Source organism: Ambystoma mexicanum, chromosome 1p, assembly GCF_040938575.1.
Source record: "Ambystoma mexicanum isolate Mex_15411 chromosome 1p, UKY_AmexF1_1, whole genome shotgun sequence".
NCBI lineage: Eukaryota > Metazoa > Chordata > Amphibia > Caudata > Ambystomatidae > Ambystoma > Ambystoma mexicanum.
Window position 1 is genome coordinate 523,785,880 of NC_090921.1, and position 15,259 is coordinate 523,801,138.

At 46.8% G+C, this 15,259-nt stretch overlaps 1 protein-coding gene across 4 annotated transcripts in view; it reads left to right on the top strand.

Annotated features, from left to right (window-relative positions):
• ZFR2 (zinc finger RNA binding protein 2) overlaps positions 1 to 15,259 on the top strand; it is a 2,121,586-nt gene that overhangs the window by 1,902,336 nt on the left and 203,991 nt on the right. For all 4 annotated transcript variants that reach the window (XM_069649412.1, XM_069649413.1, XM_069649415.1 and 1 more), the window contains one exon: positions 263 to 374. In XM_069649412.1, the coding sequence (XP_069505513.1) occupies positions 263 to 374 (112 nt within the window). The remainder of the gene's footprint in view (positions 1 to 262; positions 375 to 15,259) is intronic.

Here is a 15,259-nt window from a genome sequence, read left to right on the forward strand (position 1 = left end):
GTTGGGCGGAAGGGATGAGATGTGCTAGCAAATCTGACCCAGTATAGAAGGTAATAAAACCGGTAACGTTTTCTTAGTCGTTTCTTTGGCTCTGTTTATGACCTGTATCGCTTCATCATGTACTCCAACGTTAAGTAAAGACAAGAGCACCTGCTACAGTAACCCTTATCTCATCTACCAAACTGAAATTGTGTACGTTCATTGTGTTAACTGCTTTCTTTTTTGCACACTCAATCAATTTTCCTTTACCCATTTCTTGTAGGCAATGGAGTTGCTGGTGGAAAGGGTACTAAGCAGTGTGTCTGGTCCTTTGGGTCCTGGAGATGCCTTGCGCAGAGTTTTGGAATGTGTAGCCAGTGGTATTTTGTTACCAGGTAAGTCCTTTATCTACCAGTAATTTCATCTTGTTTCATATCCAATTTGATTGGAAGGTTGCTTTTCTCATAATTTCGGCAAAGATGTGGGTTTAGTGAGAATGAACAAGGCCAAATAACATGTTCCAAGGGATGGTTCCCGCTCAGTGGTGCCTATAACCATATTTTAGCTCACTGTACCTTACCATAGGAGAAACATCCATATGCCTATCATCCTGGTTCCACACACGCAGGCATTCCAGCAACAAAATGCTAGGCAATTTTCCTCTGAATAAGAATATCATCAGCAAAACCAGACACATCTTTCAGCCTTGTTGAACATCATCAATGAGGTGTGACGCTGAGCCTCTCAAAGCACAGTGAACATGGGATCCACTTCTGCATTAACCTTCGTAAATTAGGCGCCTTGACACACTTTTTTGTACTGTGACTCTTACATATGTTCATTATTCAGCCATTAGCCGGTGGTCTCCAGAATTGTGCTTGCGAGAGTGTTAAAAAATAAAGAAAAGTTTATATATGTAAACTTCTCCCAGTGACCCTTAGTATGAGGGCAAGCGGTACACCATAGAGCCACTTAAACCCTGGTGCCCTATTCAGATTTGTTTTTGGTCATTGTGATTGGTCTTAAAATTGGTCTGCTTTCAAAATGATGAGATTCAAAGGATGTTTGACACTAATGAACACTGTCCTAAGGAAGATCTTGTAATCTTAGTTAAGGATATTTAGGTCACACTCAGGAGCAGTCGGATATAGAATGGAATGTGTTATCTTTTGTTAGTTTCCAAATACTTATCAAAATAATAGCTGTTTTTCCATACTGAGCACTATTTTAAAGTGTTGCACAAGATGCCAAAATCTAGTGTCTGCTTATCGAACATGAGCAGGATAAACCACATGCTGTTGGAGTTAAACCCAAAAACACTTGCACACTAACTTAACAAACATTGGGTCCAACGATCCATACTGTCATCACAAAACCTGGTGACATTAATCTCTGAGAAAGTACATTGTAGTAAAGTAGAAATAGTCACATCCTCATAGGTCTTGGAAGAGACTGATTCACATCATGTGATTCCCAAACTGGGAATAGGGTACTTCTCTTCGCAAAATTGAAAAATGGGCATGCCTAACGTGAAGTTATTTGTGGTCCTAAAAGCCACACATTAGAATATTCCCAGCCATGAAACATGCATCTTAAATACTCCTATATCCTATCCTTTTTCACTTCTAGTTATGGTAAATCATCTTCAAAGGGCAGTGTTCTGTATCCTGTGACACTTCAGATGTTTGGACTGACTCCTGCGTTTCCCTTATTGACTGTGGTGCCCACTGCCGATGGGGGTTGTAGTCCAAAACATCTGGAAAGCCAATGGTTGCAGAATCCTGTTCAAGGGGTATGACCCGAGAACTTGCACCACAAATAGTTTTAAAGATGACGTTGATCCCATCAGCGGATCCTCCCCTTCATGTACGATCTGACCTCCTCTCGCAAATCTTTTTTTCATTGGGATTCTTCACCAAGTATGTCTGTTGGACATTGCTTCATCCCGCTGATATTCTTCTTGCCTGTGTGCTGTTCTTTCTCCCACATACCCTGCAGGTTTGTTTTGAGGCAAGGTGCTATCACCCACATTTTTACTACACATTTTTACTCTGCCTCCAAGACGCATGCACTAGAGAGCCAGTGGCCTGACAACTATTGTTGGATGTGTATGCAATGGAACACACTTTCTTTTCGGTCTTTCATGGTGCAGCTCCATCATTGGTGGTCCCTCTTAACTTGCACAATGCCGTTCCTCATGAGGAGACGCTGGGTGTGTACCTTTCTTTATTTAAAAGTGTCTTATGCTGGCAATTCTTTTTTGACCCACCCGATTTGTGAGGGACTCTAGTAATGTAACTCATGTCGCTCTTCTACCTAGGATGCTAGGAACCAGTATTGAATTCTTTCTAAGAGGCCATGCAATTAGGCTCAAACCAAAGACTTTGGCCTGGGGAAGAAAGACAAAGAATGCATCAGTTGGGTGTCTGTCTTTATTTTGTACAGAAAGGACATCTTTTTCACCAGCGTCTGGTTTTTACATTTTGCTATTCAGAAAACAAGGAACAGCACCTCTTTCAGGGAGGAAGGGGATGAGTTGTTAAAAGGTGCTTTAGATTGTTACTCGGCAAGTCTTTTTCAAGGGAGTCTGTTCATGACATTTCTTTCCCGAGAGGATAGCTCAGCGGCAACGTGCTCGCCTTGGAAACAAGGGGACATGAAGCAACAGAGGTTCGATCCCCTGGTCTGCGCTTAGAAAACTCTGGGTTTTAAGTGTGTTATAAATACGCAACTAAGAGACATATTCCTGTAACAGCGCCTCGATGCCCCCAGGTGAGTGCTTTAAAAATGCAAAAAAAAAAAAAAACTATCATGAACTATCTCCTATGAACCTGATTGTGGTGTTACTGTACTCACTATGAATTGATTCTGGCACCACAGGCGTATACCTGGCTAAAACCATAGCAACTAATAAAAAGTACATTTGCAACCTAAAGTAGAGCCTGAACTTGTTTATGTTGTAGATGGCCCTTTAGTTGTTTGGCCCAGTGCACTTGTGTACCACATGCCTTATTTTGATGATAGGAGAACTTTGTTAAAATGTGGTCTTTAGCACGAATACGGCTTCAAATTGTTCCCTGATACACTGTAGTCCTTGGCGTCGGGGGCAAAATCTGTTTTTCAGATTGGCTGTGTGCGTTGCCTGGTGTAGAAGAAGGAGATTGACAAGGAGGCGTCATCTTGTGGGGTACAAACTTTCATTAAATCAATAAAGAAGCCCCATTGTTCCCTGAGCTTCCTGAGCCTCTACAAATACTCCACACGGACTGAGGCAGAGCTTTCACACTGTGTCCTTCGACCGCCGAGGGAAACAAACCTATCTAAATCCAACTTGAAGAGGGTGCCGAAGCGAGCAGCCTCCCCGGGAACGTCTGTACACTCTCTGGATCTTGCAATGAAGACAGCAAGAATGACAGTCGACTCGCTGGTGCATGGAGAGGCTTTCGTTGTTGACACTTCTCCTCCCACGCCCCGGCAGACTCTTGCAGGCCATGCAAAACCACTTCTAGGTGCAATCACACCATTAGCGACCCCCATCCTGGCAGGGTCTCAGTCTTCAAATCTCTCACACTTGGAGGTGGGGCAATCGGCCCCATTGACTATATCAGAGGGGCCGATAATGGCTGTTGCTAATAGCAACAAAGGTGGGACACAATCACTCCAACCCTATACCGCCCCCTCTGCCCTAGCGGTTACTAACTTCCAGGGATCTTCGCTACAAGTTGCCAATTTTGCTGAAGGTTTGGACTTTGTTCCTGGCCAAACGCTGAATCCACCTTTCTTTTTTACTAAAACGATGTGCACCATCTAAACCGAAATCCCCATCGTCTTGGGCAGTTGACCCCAAACAAGACCCTAGTGATTCTCACAGGGGGCGGGGGGTAGAGGCCCCGACAGAGCCTGGTAGCCCTAAGAGGCCGCCCTCCTGCAAACTGAATGACCAAATGGCACTCGGGGAGTTTGAAGCTGTCGACTGCCAGGACTCATTGTGAATATGAAAAAAGTTAAAAGAAGACCTCTAAATGAGGGTCAACGCAATCTGGCACCTACTATTTACATAAAAACTAACTGCTATACTAGCAGCAAGACTAGAAGAAGACAGATTGCAAAGCCAACGGCCCCTTTAAGTAAAAAAAAATAGCCCCAAGAAAGGCCCAACTAAGCCTCTTACAGTGGCAGTTATGAATTATTTCTTTAAAAGGAAAATGGAGACTGAGCTGAATCTCCACCATGAACTCTCAGACAGCGAAATACTGCCAAGTTTTTCGAAACACGAGCCAATCATTACAGCAACACAAGGTTTAACAGGGGGCTCCATCATAGCCCTTAGGGCTCCTGAATCTCAAACCCCCACGATGCTGGCAGAAAGTATGCCGGTACTTAGATGGCATTGCACTAATAAACCCATAACAGTAGTAGGAATGGACCACCAGCTAATCGGCAGGACCCTTGGTCCTGCCACAGCCATTACAAATGTGGAAGTTGAAAGCATCAATGACGAAGTGATGAGACGAGAACAACCCCAAGGCCATCGCCCCCTTGTGAGGTCTCTAAAACAACACTTAACAGGCACTGGCTCACAAAACGAGAGAGCGAGGGGTCTAAAGGGGTTGCGATTGCAACTAACACCAACTTCCCCTTTGTTGACTTGGAAAATCTCAACGTCACCTGGGTCTAAGCGCAAATGTTTTGTCCCCGTCAAAGACAGTGGGTCAAAAAATCCCACAGATCTGTCACACACTCCTATCCCAATGCGAAGACGGAGCGAAATCCAACATCCACCTCCGCAAGACTCGCCTAAAAAAAAAGTCGACTTATTAAACATCATGTCCACGGAGACGATTGCGCGTGCACCATTCAGTAAGCTCTATGAGAGCATCAATGACACTCTGCGAGATCAGACTTCGATCATAGCTCTGATGCAGTCTAAGTTAAACTATTTGGAAGGTTACATCGTTGGGACCGAGGGCACCCTGGCAGCCAGGATAGACCAATCAATCGGCCCTCTCCAGACCCTCACAGCTCCCCTCTGCCTCTTATGAAGCAGGTGGTGAAGATGGCAATAGATTGGCAAAACACACCCAAACAAATCTGCAAGTATTGCCATCCGTTAATCTAGAGTCATCTAGAGTGGCAGACCAACAAGCCAGGAGTGTCACTGCCTTAAAACCTGGACAACTGACCGACCCTCTTGATGCCATAATTGCAATAATAGAAGAAGAAGAGGAGCACAAACATGAAAACAAGCCAAGTGATACAATCGCTGGATCCCAAAAGATAGCTTCTAACCCTTTCTCATACACAAAGCCTGCAGGATGTAAGAGGGCGAACAACAAAGGATCAGACCCAAACCCTAAGGTTTTCTCCTACGGTATCTTCAATCATCAAAAGTAGATTGTACACTTTAGCTCCAAGAACGACTACAACAAGATAGTTCCGACACGAAGTCCTCAAATCCGGAAGCGATGGACCAAACCTGTGGCCCGAACGGGCGACATACCGCCCAAGAACCAGGAGGTGGACTCCTCTCAACAGAAACATCAAACCCCTGCATGCAACAGTTCGGGAAAGGTAAAGGCGATCAACCCAGTGCTGATCGTGGACGACCAGTCAGACTGGAGCTCGCTCACAATTGATGAGACCGGTTTTGAAATTAGTGTGAGAAGAACCCCGAAGAGAAAAGCCGACGAGATGGCTATAGCAACTCCCACTCTGGAACCACCAATCAAAGTCATAATTCACAACCAGTATTTATCACCATTGATGTCTCCAGAAAGAATCAAAAAGACCGGTCCTGCGGCTCAGAAAAACTAAGGTCACCCATTGTAAACCAAAAGAAAACTCATTCAATGATCGGAGCATGTGACAATATCAGGAGAAGACGTAGATCCCAGCCTGAGAACGCTCACTTTCGGAGACGTGAGTCGAAAGTTGACCAAAACATTCCCAAGTTTACAGAGGAAGCCGTTAATTAAAATAGATCTACATACTCCCTACAGAATCAACAAGCTATTAACAACATTAAAAGCTCGAGAAGACATGAGTGAAAGGGACCTAAAAACTGAGTTAAAGCAAATTGAAAGTGACTGTATTCTAAGAGTGAAATATATCGAACCTAAGGTTGGCGGAGAGACATTGAACAGAACTAACATTCTCAAAGTCTTAATACAAATACCGAGCTTGAGATACATCCGGAACAATGATCTATGGATGGTGGAACCCAGTACGTCAGGAAGAAAAGATTACTCATACATCCATCTCAACTCTAAAATCATCAAATTTCAACTGTTGAAAGAAACAGAAAGCCTGCTGATCTTGGGATATGAGCTAACAGAAATTACACGTTCAAAGAAACAAGTGGACACTCCGAGAAGACCAGTCGTGGATTCAAGAAGCTCTAAAAATTCACTGACAACGACTGGAGGCTCACGCATCCACTACATTAGCAGGATGGTTCATGTTCGACCCTCTCATAATGATCGGGGCAGGGACAGACGTAGAGCCTATACATCTTCGCAACCAGATACAAATATACAGTCAAACCAAACTGGTAAGGAGGAAATCCCTGATCAGTCAACAGTTCATACCCAAAGATCCTCACGTCTACCACGAAACGACTTACCACAGACAAATCCAAAAGGAACAAGTGTCGAAAATCAAGGGTCTTGGTCTCGGCCCAAGACTGACACGAAACATCACCGAAAAAAACTAGCCATCATTGGCTAAAGAGAGAATTCAATTTGCAGACGGGGGAAAGACCAACGGAGCTAAAACAACGTCAAGTAAGTTGTTAAAATTAGGATGTTGGAATACGCAGGGTTTCGCACACCTAACCAAATCAACTGATGTCAATCTGGGCCATTTTGATATTGTTTGCTTACAGGAGACATGGTTGACCACTAAACCTCAACTGGATGGCTACGAAATAATCTTCACATCTGCAAAGAAAGGGGCCTTTAGACGACCATCAGCTGGGCTTATAACCACAGTCCGAGCAGGATCAGGCATTGATGTGTTCGAAGTCCTCACTTCTCCGCACTGGATCCTGGTGCTGACTTTAAACTAGAAATAGACGGCAAGAGATCTTTATCCCCCAAAAGAGGGAAACATTTTCTCAATCAACGCGTATTGGAACCCTGACACGACAAAGAACGAGGAATTTGAAAATGTGCTCCTGAACCTGCTGTGCGAGGTTGGCGGTAAAAATCAGGATCACAGCACAATAGTCAACGGCGACTTCAACGCAGCGTGTGAAGGGATTGGCCACCACTCGAAACATCGCAACCAAAATCTCCCAGTAAGGCAAAGAGGGAAACTACTCGAAGAGCTAATGGCAACCAGGGACATGCACAACCTCCACTGGCTTCGGTCAAAACCAAACTTACAGATTTCATCGTGGCACAGAGAAGGCCAAAAAGGAATGATAGACCACGTTTTTGTCTCTAAGGACCTCTTCCCTGAGATCTATACCTTTTAGGATTGAGCCGACGACATTCAGTGACCAGAATCTTCTTATTACAGAAGGTTTGGCGTCCAGGCTCCAGCCCTTTTCAAACTCCTTACCACTTGAGGTGTCTGTGGGGGGGAAACGTGTAAAGATCTCAGAAAAAGGCCTTTGACAAATTGACTCTCAGTACATCCGACTATGGAACTATGGCATGAACCCTGCAAAAAGTATTAGAAGCGACCTGGATTATACTTGTTGTCTGCCGCAAAGTCAACCAAACCTCAAGCAGGACATCAACACTCATATAATAGAGATCTTGTGGAAAAAAAAGACTATTGCATAGACGACTAAAGAAAATCTATCAAAAAGCACCATCTTCTGAAACTCTCGCAAGATGGAAAATGGCTGTCCGCAACTACAAGAGTTGGCTTAGGTACTACCGATAGCATCTGTTCGGCGTTACTCTGCTACAGTTTATGTCAGCCATTTGCGGAACCAAGCCGAAGGAGTTTTGGAACCTGATTAAGGGGATATCAAACAAGACGAATGATAACATCCAGAAAAACGTGGAGAGGCTCGATGGATATCCCATTTCTCTGTCCTATTTGCGCAGATAGTGCACGACAATATTCAGAACGTGCCCGCTGTTAGAAAGAAGCAGAACGACAAAGTAATCTGGAACATCCCTGCAGACAAAGAATCAATCCTAAACAAACTCAACAAACTGAACAACTCAAGGGCCCCTGGGCCAGATGGTACAACTACACCCAGGATATTCCATCATCTTGGAAAAAAGCCACCATCGTACCCATATTCAAGAGAGGTGCGACAGACGATCCAAGCCATTACAGATCAATCGCCCTCTTGGATGTGCTAGGGAAGGTGTTCGCATCTTTGGCACTGGACGCTTTTCAAACCTGGATTTGTTCCGCCCACCTAGCGGACCCCTTCCAGAACGGGTTTGTTAAACATTCATGCTGTATCGCAAAGTCATCAATGCGCCTAAAGCCAAAGTCCTGGACCTTATCCGTAAGGAAACCCTGGGTGGTGATAATTGGATGCTTTCCAGATGGGAACAATACAATCTATCCATTCTGCAAGAACTTTGATGTCACTGTGGAAACATTGATCCAAAATCCCAATAAAGCAATATGCAAAGAAACTTTCTCCTAAAACATCATGTGGTTATGAAGCCTCAACTAGATTTTGCACTAATAAATCCTAATGGCGTAATTTTAAAGTCACTAAGCATTTTACTTCAGACGACTCATTTGTATCACATTTGTCTAAAGAACATAAATCTTGGTTTAATTATGTTCATAATACCAATGGTGAAAAAAAAAACAATTTGTAGGATTTATATGGATCACAAATGGAAAAAAGGGGGAAAACTAAAAGTTTCTTTGCATATTGCGTTCAATCAAGCAGGTTTAAGAATTGCACTTTTCTAACTTTTTAATGTAAAAAATGGTATATAATCTTTTTCTTGAATCTGAAATTGCCCCTGATGAAGAGTGTTGCATCACTCGAAACGCGTTGGGCCCTCTACACCTTCACCATCACGAATTAAACAAAGATTGGTTCTTGTGACCCTATTTGTCTGAATTGTTATTTTCCAGAATTGATGCATTCTTATACATATGTAATATATAGATTTACTTGAAAATATTGTTAATGCACAATATGAATTGTTGGTCTGGCATTCCAGACATACGAAAGTGTGCAGGGTGTTAGGCAGAATCCTGTGCAGTTCCCTTGGGGAACACTGCAAAAAGATGAACAGGCCGATTCATGGAATTAATGTGCGCCGAAAACCTCCACGCAAGCGTGTGAAAGCGTGCGAATCGCAGCGCAAGTGCGAAAATCGCAGTGCAAACGTTGCGAAAGCCGCACACATCGATTCATGGAAGTCCGTGCACATGTAAATACTGGGATGTGTGCCATAATCCTGCATGGCGCATGTGGGCGCACACGTCAACAAACTGCGTGCGCTACGCGCACAGCGAAAGCGCACATAGTGCGGGGGGAACACAACAAAGTAGGCGGAACACGGGGCGTAACACGCGGAATGGGGAACAACATGTGAAAATGTGGGCGTTACGGGGGAAGTACAGGAGGCAAATGCGCGGAACGCCCACACGCGCGCCTACAACACGTATTCATGGAATTGAACAGGGGAAACGAGTGCGCCAAAAAAGACGCGCTAATCCGGAAACACATATGCCAGCAGGAAGCAGGCGTACGCGGACCCGCGCAGCATGAAAGTGCGCGCAAACAACAAACAAGCTCAGACACTACGATGAATATACCGTTCCTCGCAGCAGTGGTCGTGGGACAACGCTGGAGGAGGAGGATAGTCAGGGCCAGAACTTTTACACCCAGGACCAGCCTTTTTGGGATGCCTGATGACCAGGTGTATGTGAGGTACAGGTTTCCACCTCACATAATACTCGACCTGGTGAGTGAGTGGGAGGATGACCTCGCATCACCCACCCTGTGCTCCCAAGCACTGAGCCCCTTGAAAAAGGTGCTCAATGTACTGCACTTATTGGCCACTGGTTTATTTCAGCAGACAAGTGCCATAGTGGGGGGGGTGTCACAGGCCACGCAGTCACGCTGCCTACATCAGGTGTTGGCTATCATGACTGCACGCCCATCAGTCCGCAGGCACATATACATGCCCAGAACACCTGCAGAAAGGCAGGCTGCCGTCCAGGATTTTTACGGGGTGGCACACTTCCCCAAAGTGCTAGGTGCCATTGATTGTACCCATGTGGCTCTATGTCCTCCCAGGGAAACTGAGCACATCTATAGAAACCGCAAGCACTGGCATTCCATCAACGTGCAGGTAGTATGTGATGCCAAGGGAATCATCACCTCAGTATATGCCAACTATCCAGGGTCCACCCATGACAGTTTCATTTACAGAATGTCAACCGTAAACCGGGACCTAGAAGCTGGGCGGCATGGCGATACATGGCTGCTTGGTGAGTATAAATGCATGTCAGATACTGAGTAATGTCACAACCCCACTAATGATACCCATCATCACCTCCCCACAGGACAGTGCGTATGCTCTGAGCACCCACCTGATGACGCCAATTCGGAACCCCACCACACCACCCAAGGTAAGATGCAACACAGACCATATTGCAACCCGGGGCATAGTGGAGCGCACATTCGGAGTGCTCAAGTCAAGCTTTCGCTCCCTTGACCGCTGTGGTGGGCAGCTGCTATATGCGGCCCCAGTAGTGTGCAGGATCATAGTGTCAGCATGTGTCCTGCACAACGTTGCAACATGCTGGGGCCTGCCGGTGAACATGGTGGTGCCCCCACATCCCCAACCGCATGCACGGCCCCTGCGCATGTGAGGGGAAAGGGCACGTGGTGAGGCAGCCTGTACGCAGCTGGTGGCTAATTACTTCACTTAAAATCATACCCCTGTGGAGTGCACACAGCCCTGGCACATTCCAGCTGACAATCACTGATGATGACATAAGGGACAGTCAACTGTCACAACCATACCAGCCTGAGATTGGTCACCTGGAAGTGTTACATTGTGTGCATCCCTACCTACCGAAAGACAACCAATGCTGTGTCACAAAAAGAGACACATTTAGTCTGCATGAATGACTACACCCTTGCAATATACAACATGAAAATAGCGCCATGTCACCCAACCCCTCCCAATCTCCGCCACCCAACATTCCATGGCATGTCATGCAATGTGAAAGCAAACAAAGGAATGCACAACACATGACACAAGTGTCACAAAGTGCACTGTCCCAAATGGAAACAGGCCACAGACAATATGCTCCCAGTAATCAATAACAAGCAGCACACATGACCAAATACTTACCAGCAACACAATACAGCAACACAGCATAAAACATTGCCAAAATATGACAGTACAAACTCAAAGTAGTGCAAGTCTTACAACCTGAATAAGCCAGCACATCGTCCCCTTCCAACTGCAGAGTGTTGCTGTCAGGCAAATGTGTCAGTGTACTGCATACAACATGAACTGCATCTGCAAAGGAGATGGCCTTGTGAAGACATGAAAAAGGTACCTGCGAATAAGGAGGAAGACATGGATGCACAAGCACATATCAATACACCATGCAGTGTTCAAGACAAAAACAAACCCCACTAGGGATGTCCACACAGTTATGACTACAGACTGCCCACACAGCTCATGGGAGCCCAATGTCACTGTGTAAGTCACTGTCACTTGGTCACACCCTTTGCAAGTCCATGGAAACGGGAAGCAGGAGGGGTGTGTGTCAGGAACCCAAGCATCTAACCCAAACACAGGACAAGCCTGCATGTGCCCAGCCGGAATGCACAGTGGATGCCCACGGGAGCCACACAAGGCAACACACTGTAAAATAAATAAATAAATAAAAAATGCCCATGTGGGGGATGGGGGGGCACCCAGGATGTTCGAGGACAGGGTGCACACCAACACCCACCTACGTGGATGTTGCGAAAAAAAAAACCCTCCATGGGCTCATGGCCTGCACGGCTACGCTACTGTGGGAGAACTGCTGCTGTCGCTCCCTTCACCCTCTGCTGCTGCATCAGGAGATGGGAGTGCTATGGGAGGCAGCCCACGCAAAGCCCTGGTATGGTCCTCCATGGCAGCAAGCATGCGGGTGTGGAAGGTCTCATTCTGGAGGATGATAGTACGGAGATCCCCATGCAGCACCTGACGGGTTGCCTGCAATTCTGCACGCATGGCCTCGCGTGATGCCCGGATCTCCTCCCGAGTTGCCTGCAGCTCAGCTTAGAGCGAACGTGTGAGCTGCTCCAACTGCTGTTCTGGCCTAAAATTTCGGGAAGCCTCAAGTTCACCCAGAGTCTCCCTGAGGTTATGGAGTACTACCCACAGGGCTTCCCTGTGGCCCTGTGACTCTATAGATCTGGCTTAGCGCAGAGTCTCCAGTGCCGCCCGTCGGTCCCTGTTGGACGCCACCATGTCTTCCCTGTGTGATTGGCAAATGGTGTATGTTGCCTGCTGTTGTTGCTCCGTCTGCCTTTCAGGGGGGAGAATGGAAGTGGCCACCCTCTACATTGCCTGAGCCATCATTTCAACTGATGCTCCCTGTTGTGCTGCAATACCGTAAATGGAGTTTTCCCATACAATATTGCCTAGTGGCGCACGGCCACCGAGTTGGCGGGCACCACACCGGTTTGGGGCAAGGCGATCTGCACCTTGCTGTGCTGGCACTGCCTGAGGCTGCAGGACTGCATTCCCCCTCTGATCTGCTGGCCCAGGTACAGGATCGGATGTTGTGAAGTGTGACCCTGCATCCGTAACTGCCAAAGGCGGAGTTACCAACACTGACATCCCCATAGAGTGTTCTACCCCTGGTGCAGGTGGGTTGGACAGAACAGAATCCCTGCCAGAAACAATCACCTGGGACAGCACATTAGTCTCATCATCCGATTCAGCACCTGAATTATATAGGTCTGGGGAAATGCAACCAGAGACACCCCTGGACAGTATGGTCTGCAATAAGATTGGGTTTTCACCCACCACCACACCATGTCCTCCACTGGTGCCCATCGTGCCTGAGATTCCTCCTGGGTCTGCACCATCTCCTCCACCTCTACAGCATCAAGTGCGTCATCACCTGCAAAAACATGAAAGACAACAAATGGAAACAGGTATGAGCACCATAGCACACACATATGCCTTACAAGCCAGAGATCCAGTACATGATTTACACATATCCCACATGACAATAACCCTGGCATGCATGCACTGTCAATGAGTTGGAAGGGGAGGCAAAAAGCACACACTGAGGACACCAAGATGGAAAAGCAACACATTTGCTGCATGCCTGCTAGCACTGGCATCACACATTAGCCTGTGAGTGGCATGTCCAATACACATACATGACACATGCCAGCACACAGATGGCATGTAGCCTATCCATGGTACATTTGACAAGTACAGCCATATGTCAGTAAATGAGTACGGTCACCTAGCCATGTGAAATGGACATGATGAGATGAAAAATGCTAAATAGTGTGACGAAATATGCATGTGCCACACACTGCAACACATCCAGTGTACAATAATACAGTGATTGCAGGCAGATGTACACATCAATGGTTGGCCACTTCAACATGACAGGAAACAACGATCATATTCCACATTCCAACAGGCCCCAAAAATTAATGTGAGCAGGCCAATACTCAATCAGCCTGAATGGTCTAATCATTTACATAACAAGGTAACAAATGTGGGCCATTGTGGGGTGCAATCAATGACAGAAGCATGTCACATATGTGGCATTAGGGCTGACAAATGTGTTGCAAAAATGGGACAATTTAAACAATCCGCCTGAATGAACACTGAAAAATTAAGAACAATGTTTTTGCAAGGTGACAGTTCAAGGGCAACTGCAGTAATGTGGCGCTAATTGGCTACTGTGGGCAGAAGGGACACTGTCATACCCAAATCCAAGGCTGGTGAATGTTTTGGAGGAAGCACATTGGTGACCCATACTACTCAGGAGTACACACCCTCACCTGGCACTCAATCAGAACCCGTCACCCAAACAACATACACATGGATCACACACACATGCATGGGCACTCACCGGACAATGCGTCGTAATCTGGTAGGTCTCCCACGCCTTGGACCTGTTCCTCTGTGACGAAGGTTCCAGCAACAGACTCACGTTCAGTGAGTTGGTTGTCCTCTGGTGGAGACTCACTGCCAGTCACCAGAGTAGAGGCATGATTTGAGGCCAGCTTGTTCTTTGCTCTGCGTTTCAGGTCATTCCACCGCTTGTAGCAATCATCAGCTGTGCGCCTCACAAATCCAAGGGCACTAATGATGTCCGCGATAGTCTGACAGTGTGCCCTACGTTGACCAGGTGTGGTCTTGCACCCTGCAGTCACCACCATTTCGCGGCTATGTGCCGACACATAGGCCACAAGTGAATCAAGTTCGGATTCATTAAAGCTAGGCTTCCTTGACGTACCGGAGTGTGTAGCCTGGGGTCTCAGCCTGTAGTGCCAGAGAACCCTTATTCTTCTTTTTCAAAGGTGGTGCGGATCCTGAGCTTACGCCGCTCTGGTCAGTAGGGGCAGAAGAGCCGTTGGACTGGGTACTAGGAGTGTGCAAATGCACAATGACCATAGGTCTTGGTGCAGGCATTGGCTGCAGAGTGATGTTGGCAGGGCCAACTTCGGTATGATGGACTTGGACCGACACTGTCCCGGCTGGGAGACTCAGAGCTGGGGTGGATAGAGCTGCAGCTGCCCCTGCAGCCTCCCCACCCTGCCTACTTGGGGCAGCAGATTACATTGCTGCCCCAGATCCACGTGGCCTGGTGACAGCAACTTGCACCGCCACACGTGGCTTAGACTTGCTGACTTGGAAGTCAGCCTGGGAGTCATCCTGTGCCGGTTCAGGTGCCAAAATGGGCCGGTCCAACAAGGGCTGAGCTGGGATGGTGTCAGCTACGTTTCCCACAACCATGGGTGGAAGATGACGGGTCACGCAATGCACAGGCACCTCGAAAACAAAAATGAAAGTGCACGCAACCCCTCGTAGACCACGTGCATGGAAAAATTTACCCGCACTACGCTGTGGCACCCAGAAACACAAAAATAAGTGTACGCGTAATACACGCAGCCTACAATGACCTCTGAAGGGGTACGCGACACACGGGTCAAGCACAGTTGGTAAATACGTGCGCGACTCACTGTATGCCTGGAAAAAGAACGTGAAAAAGATGCACGTGTGCGCGTTGGCAACATCCCCGCCAAAAGAAGAATTGTACGCAGTCTGAGGAAACAGGACAAAAGAAGAAT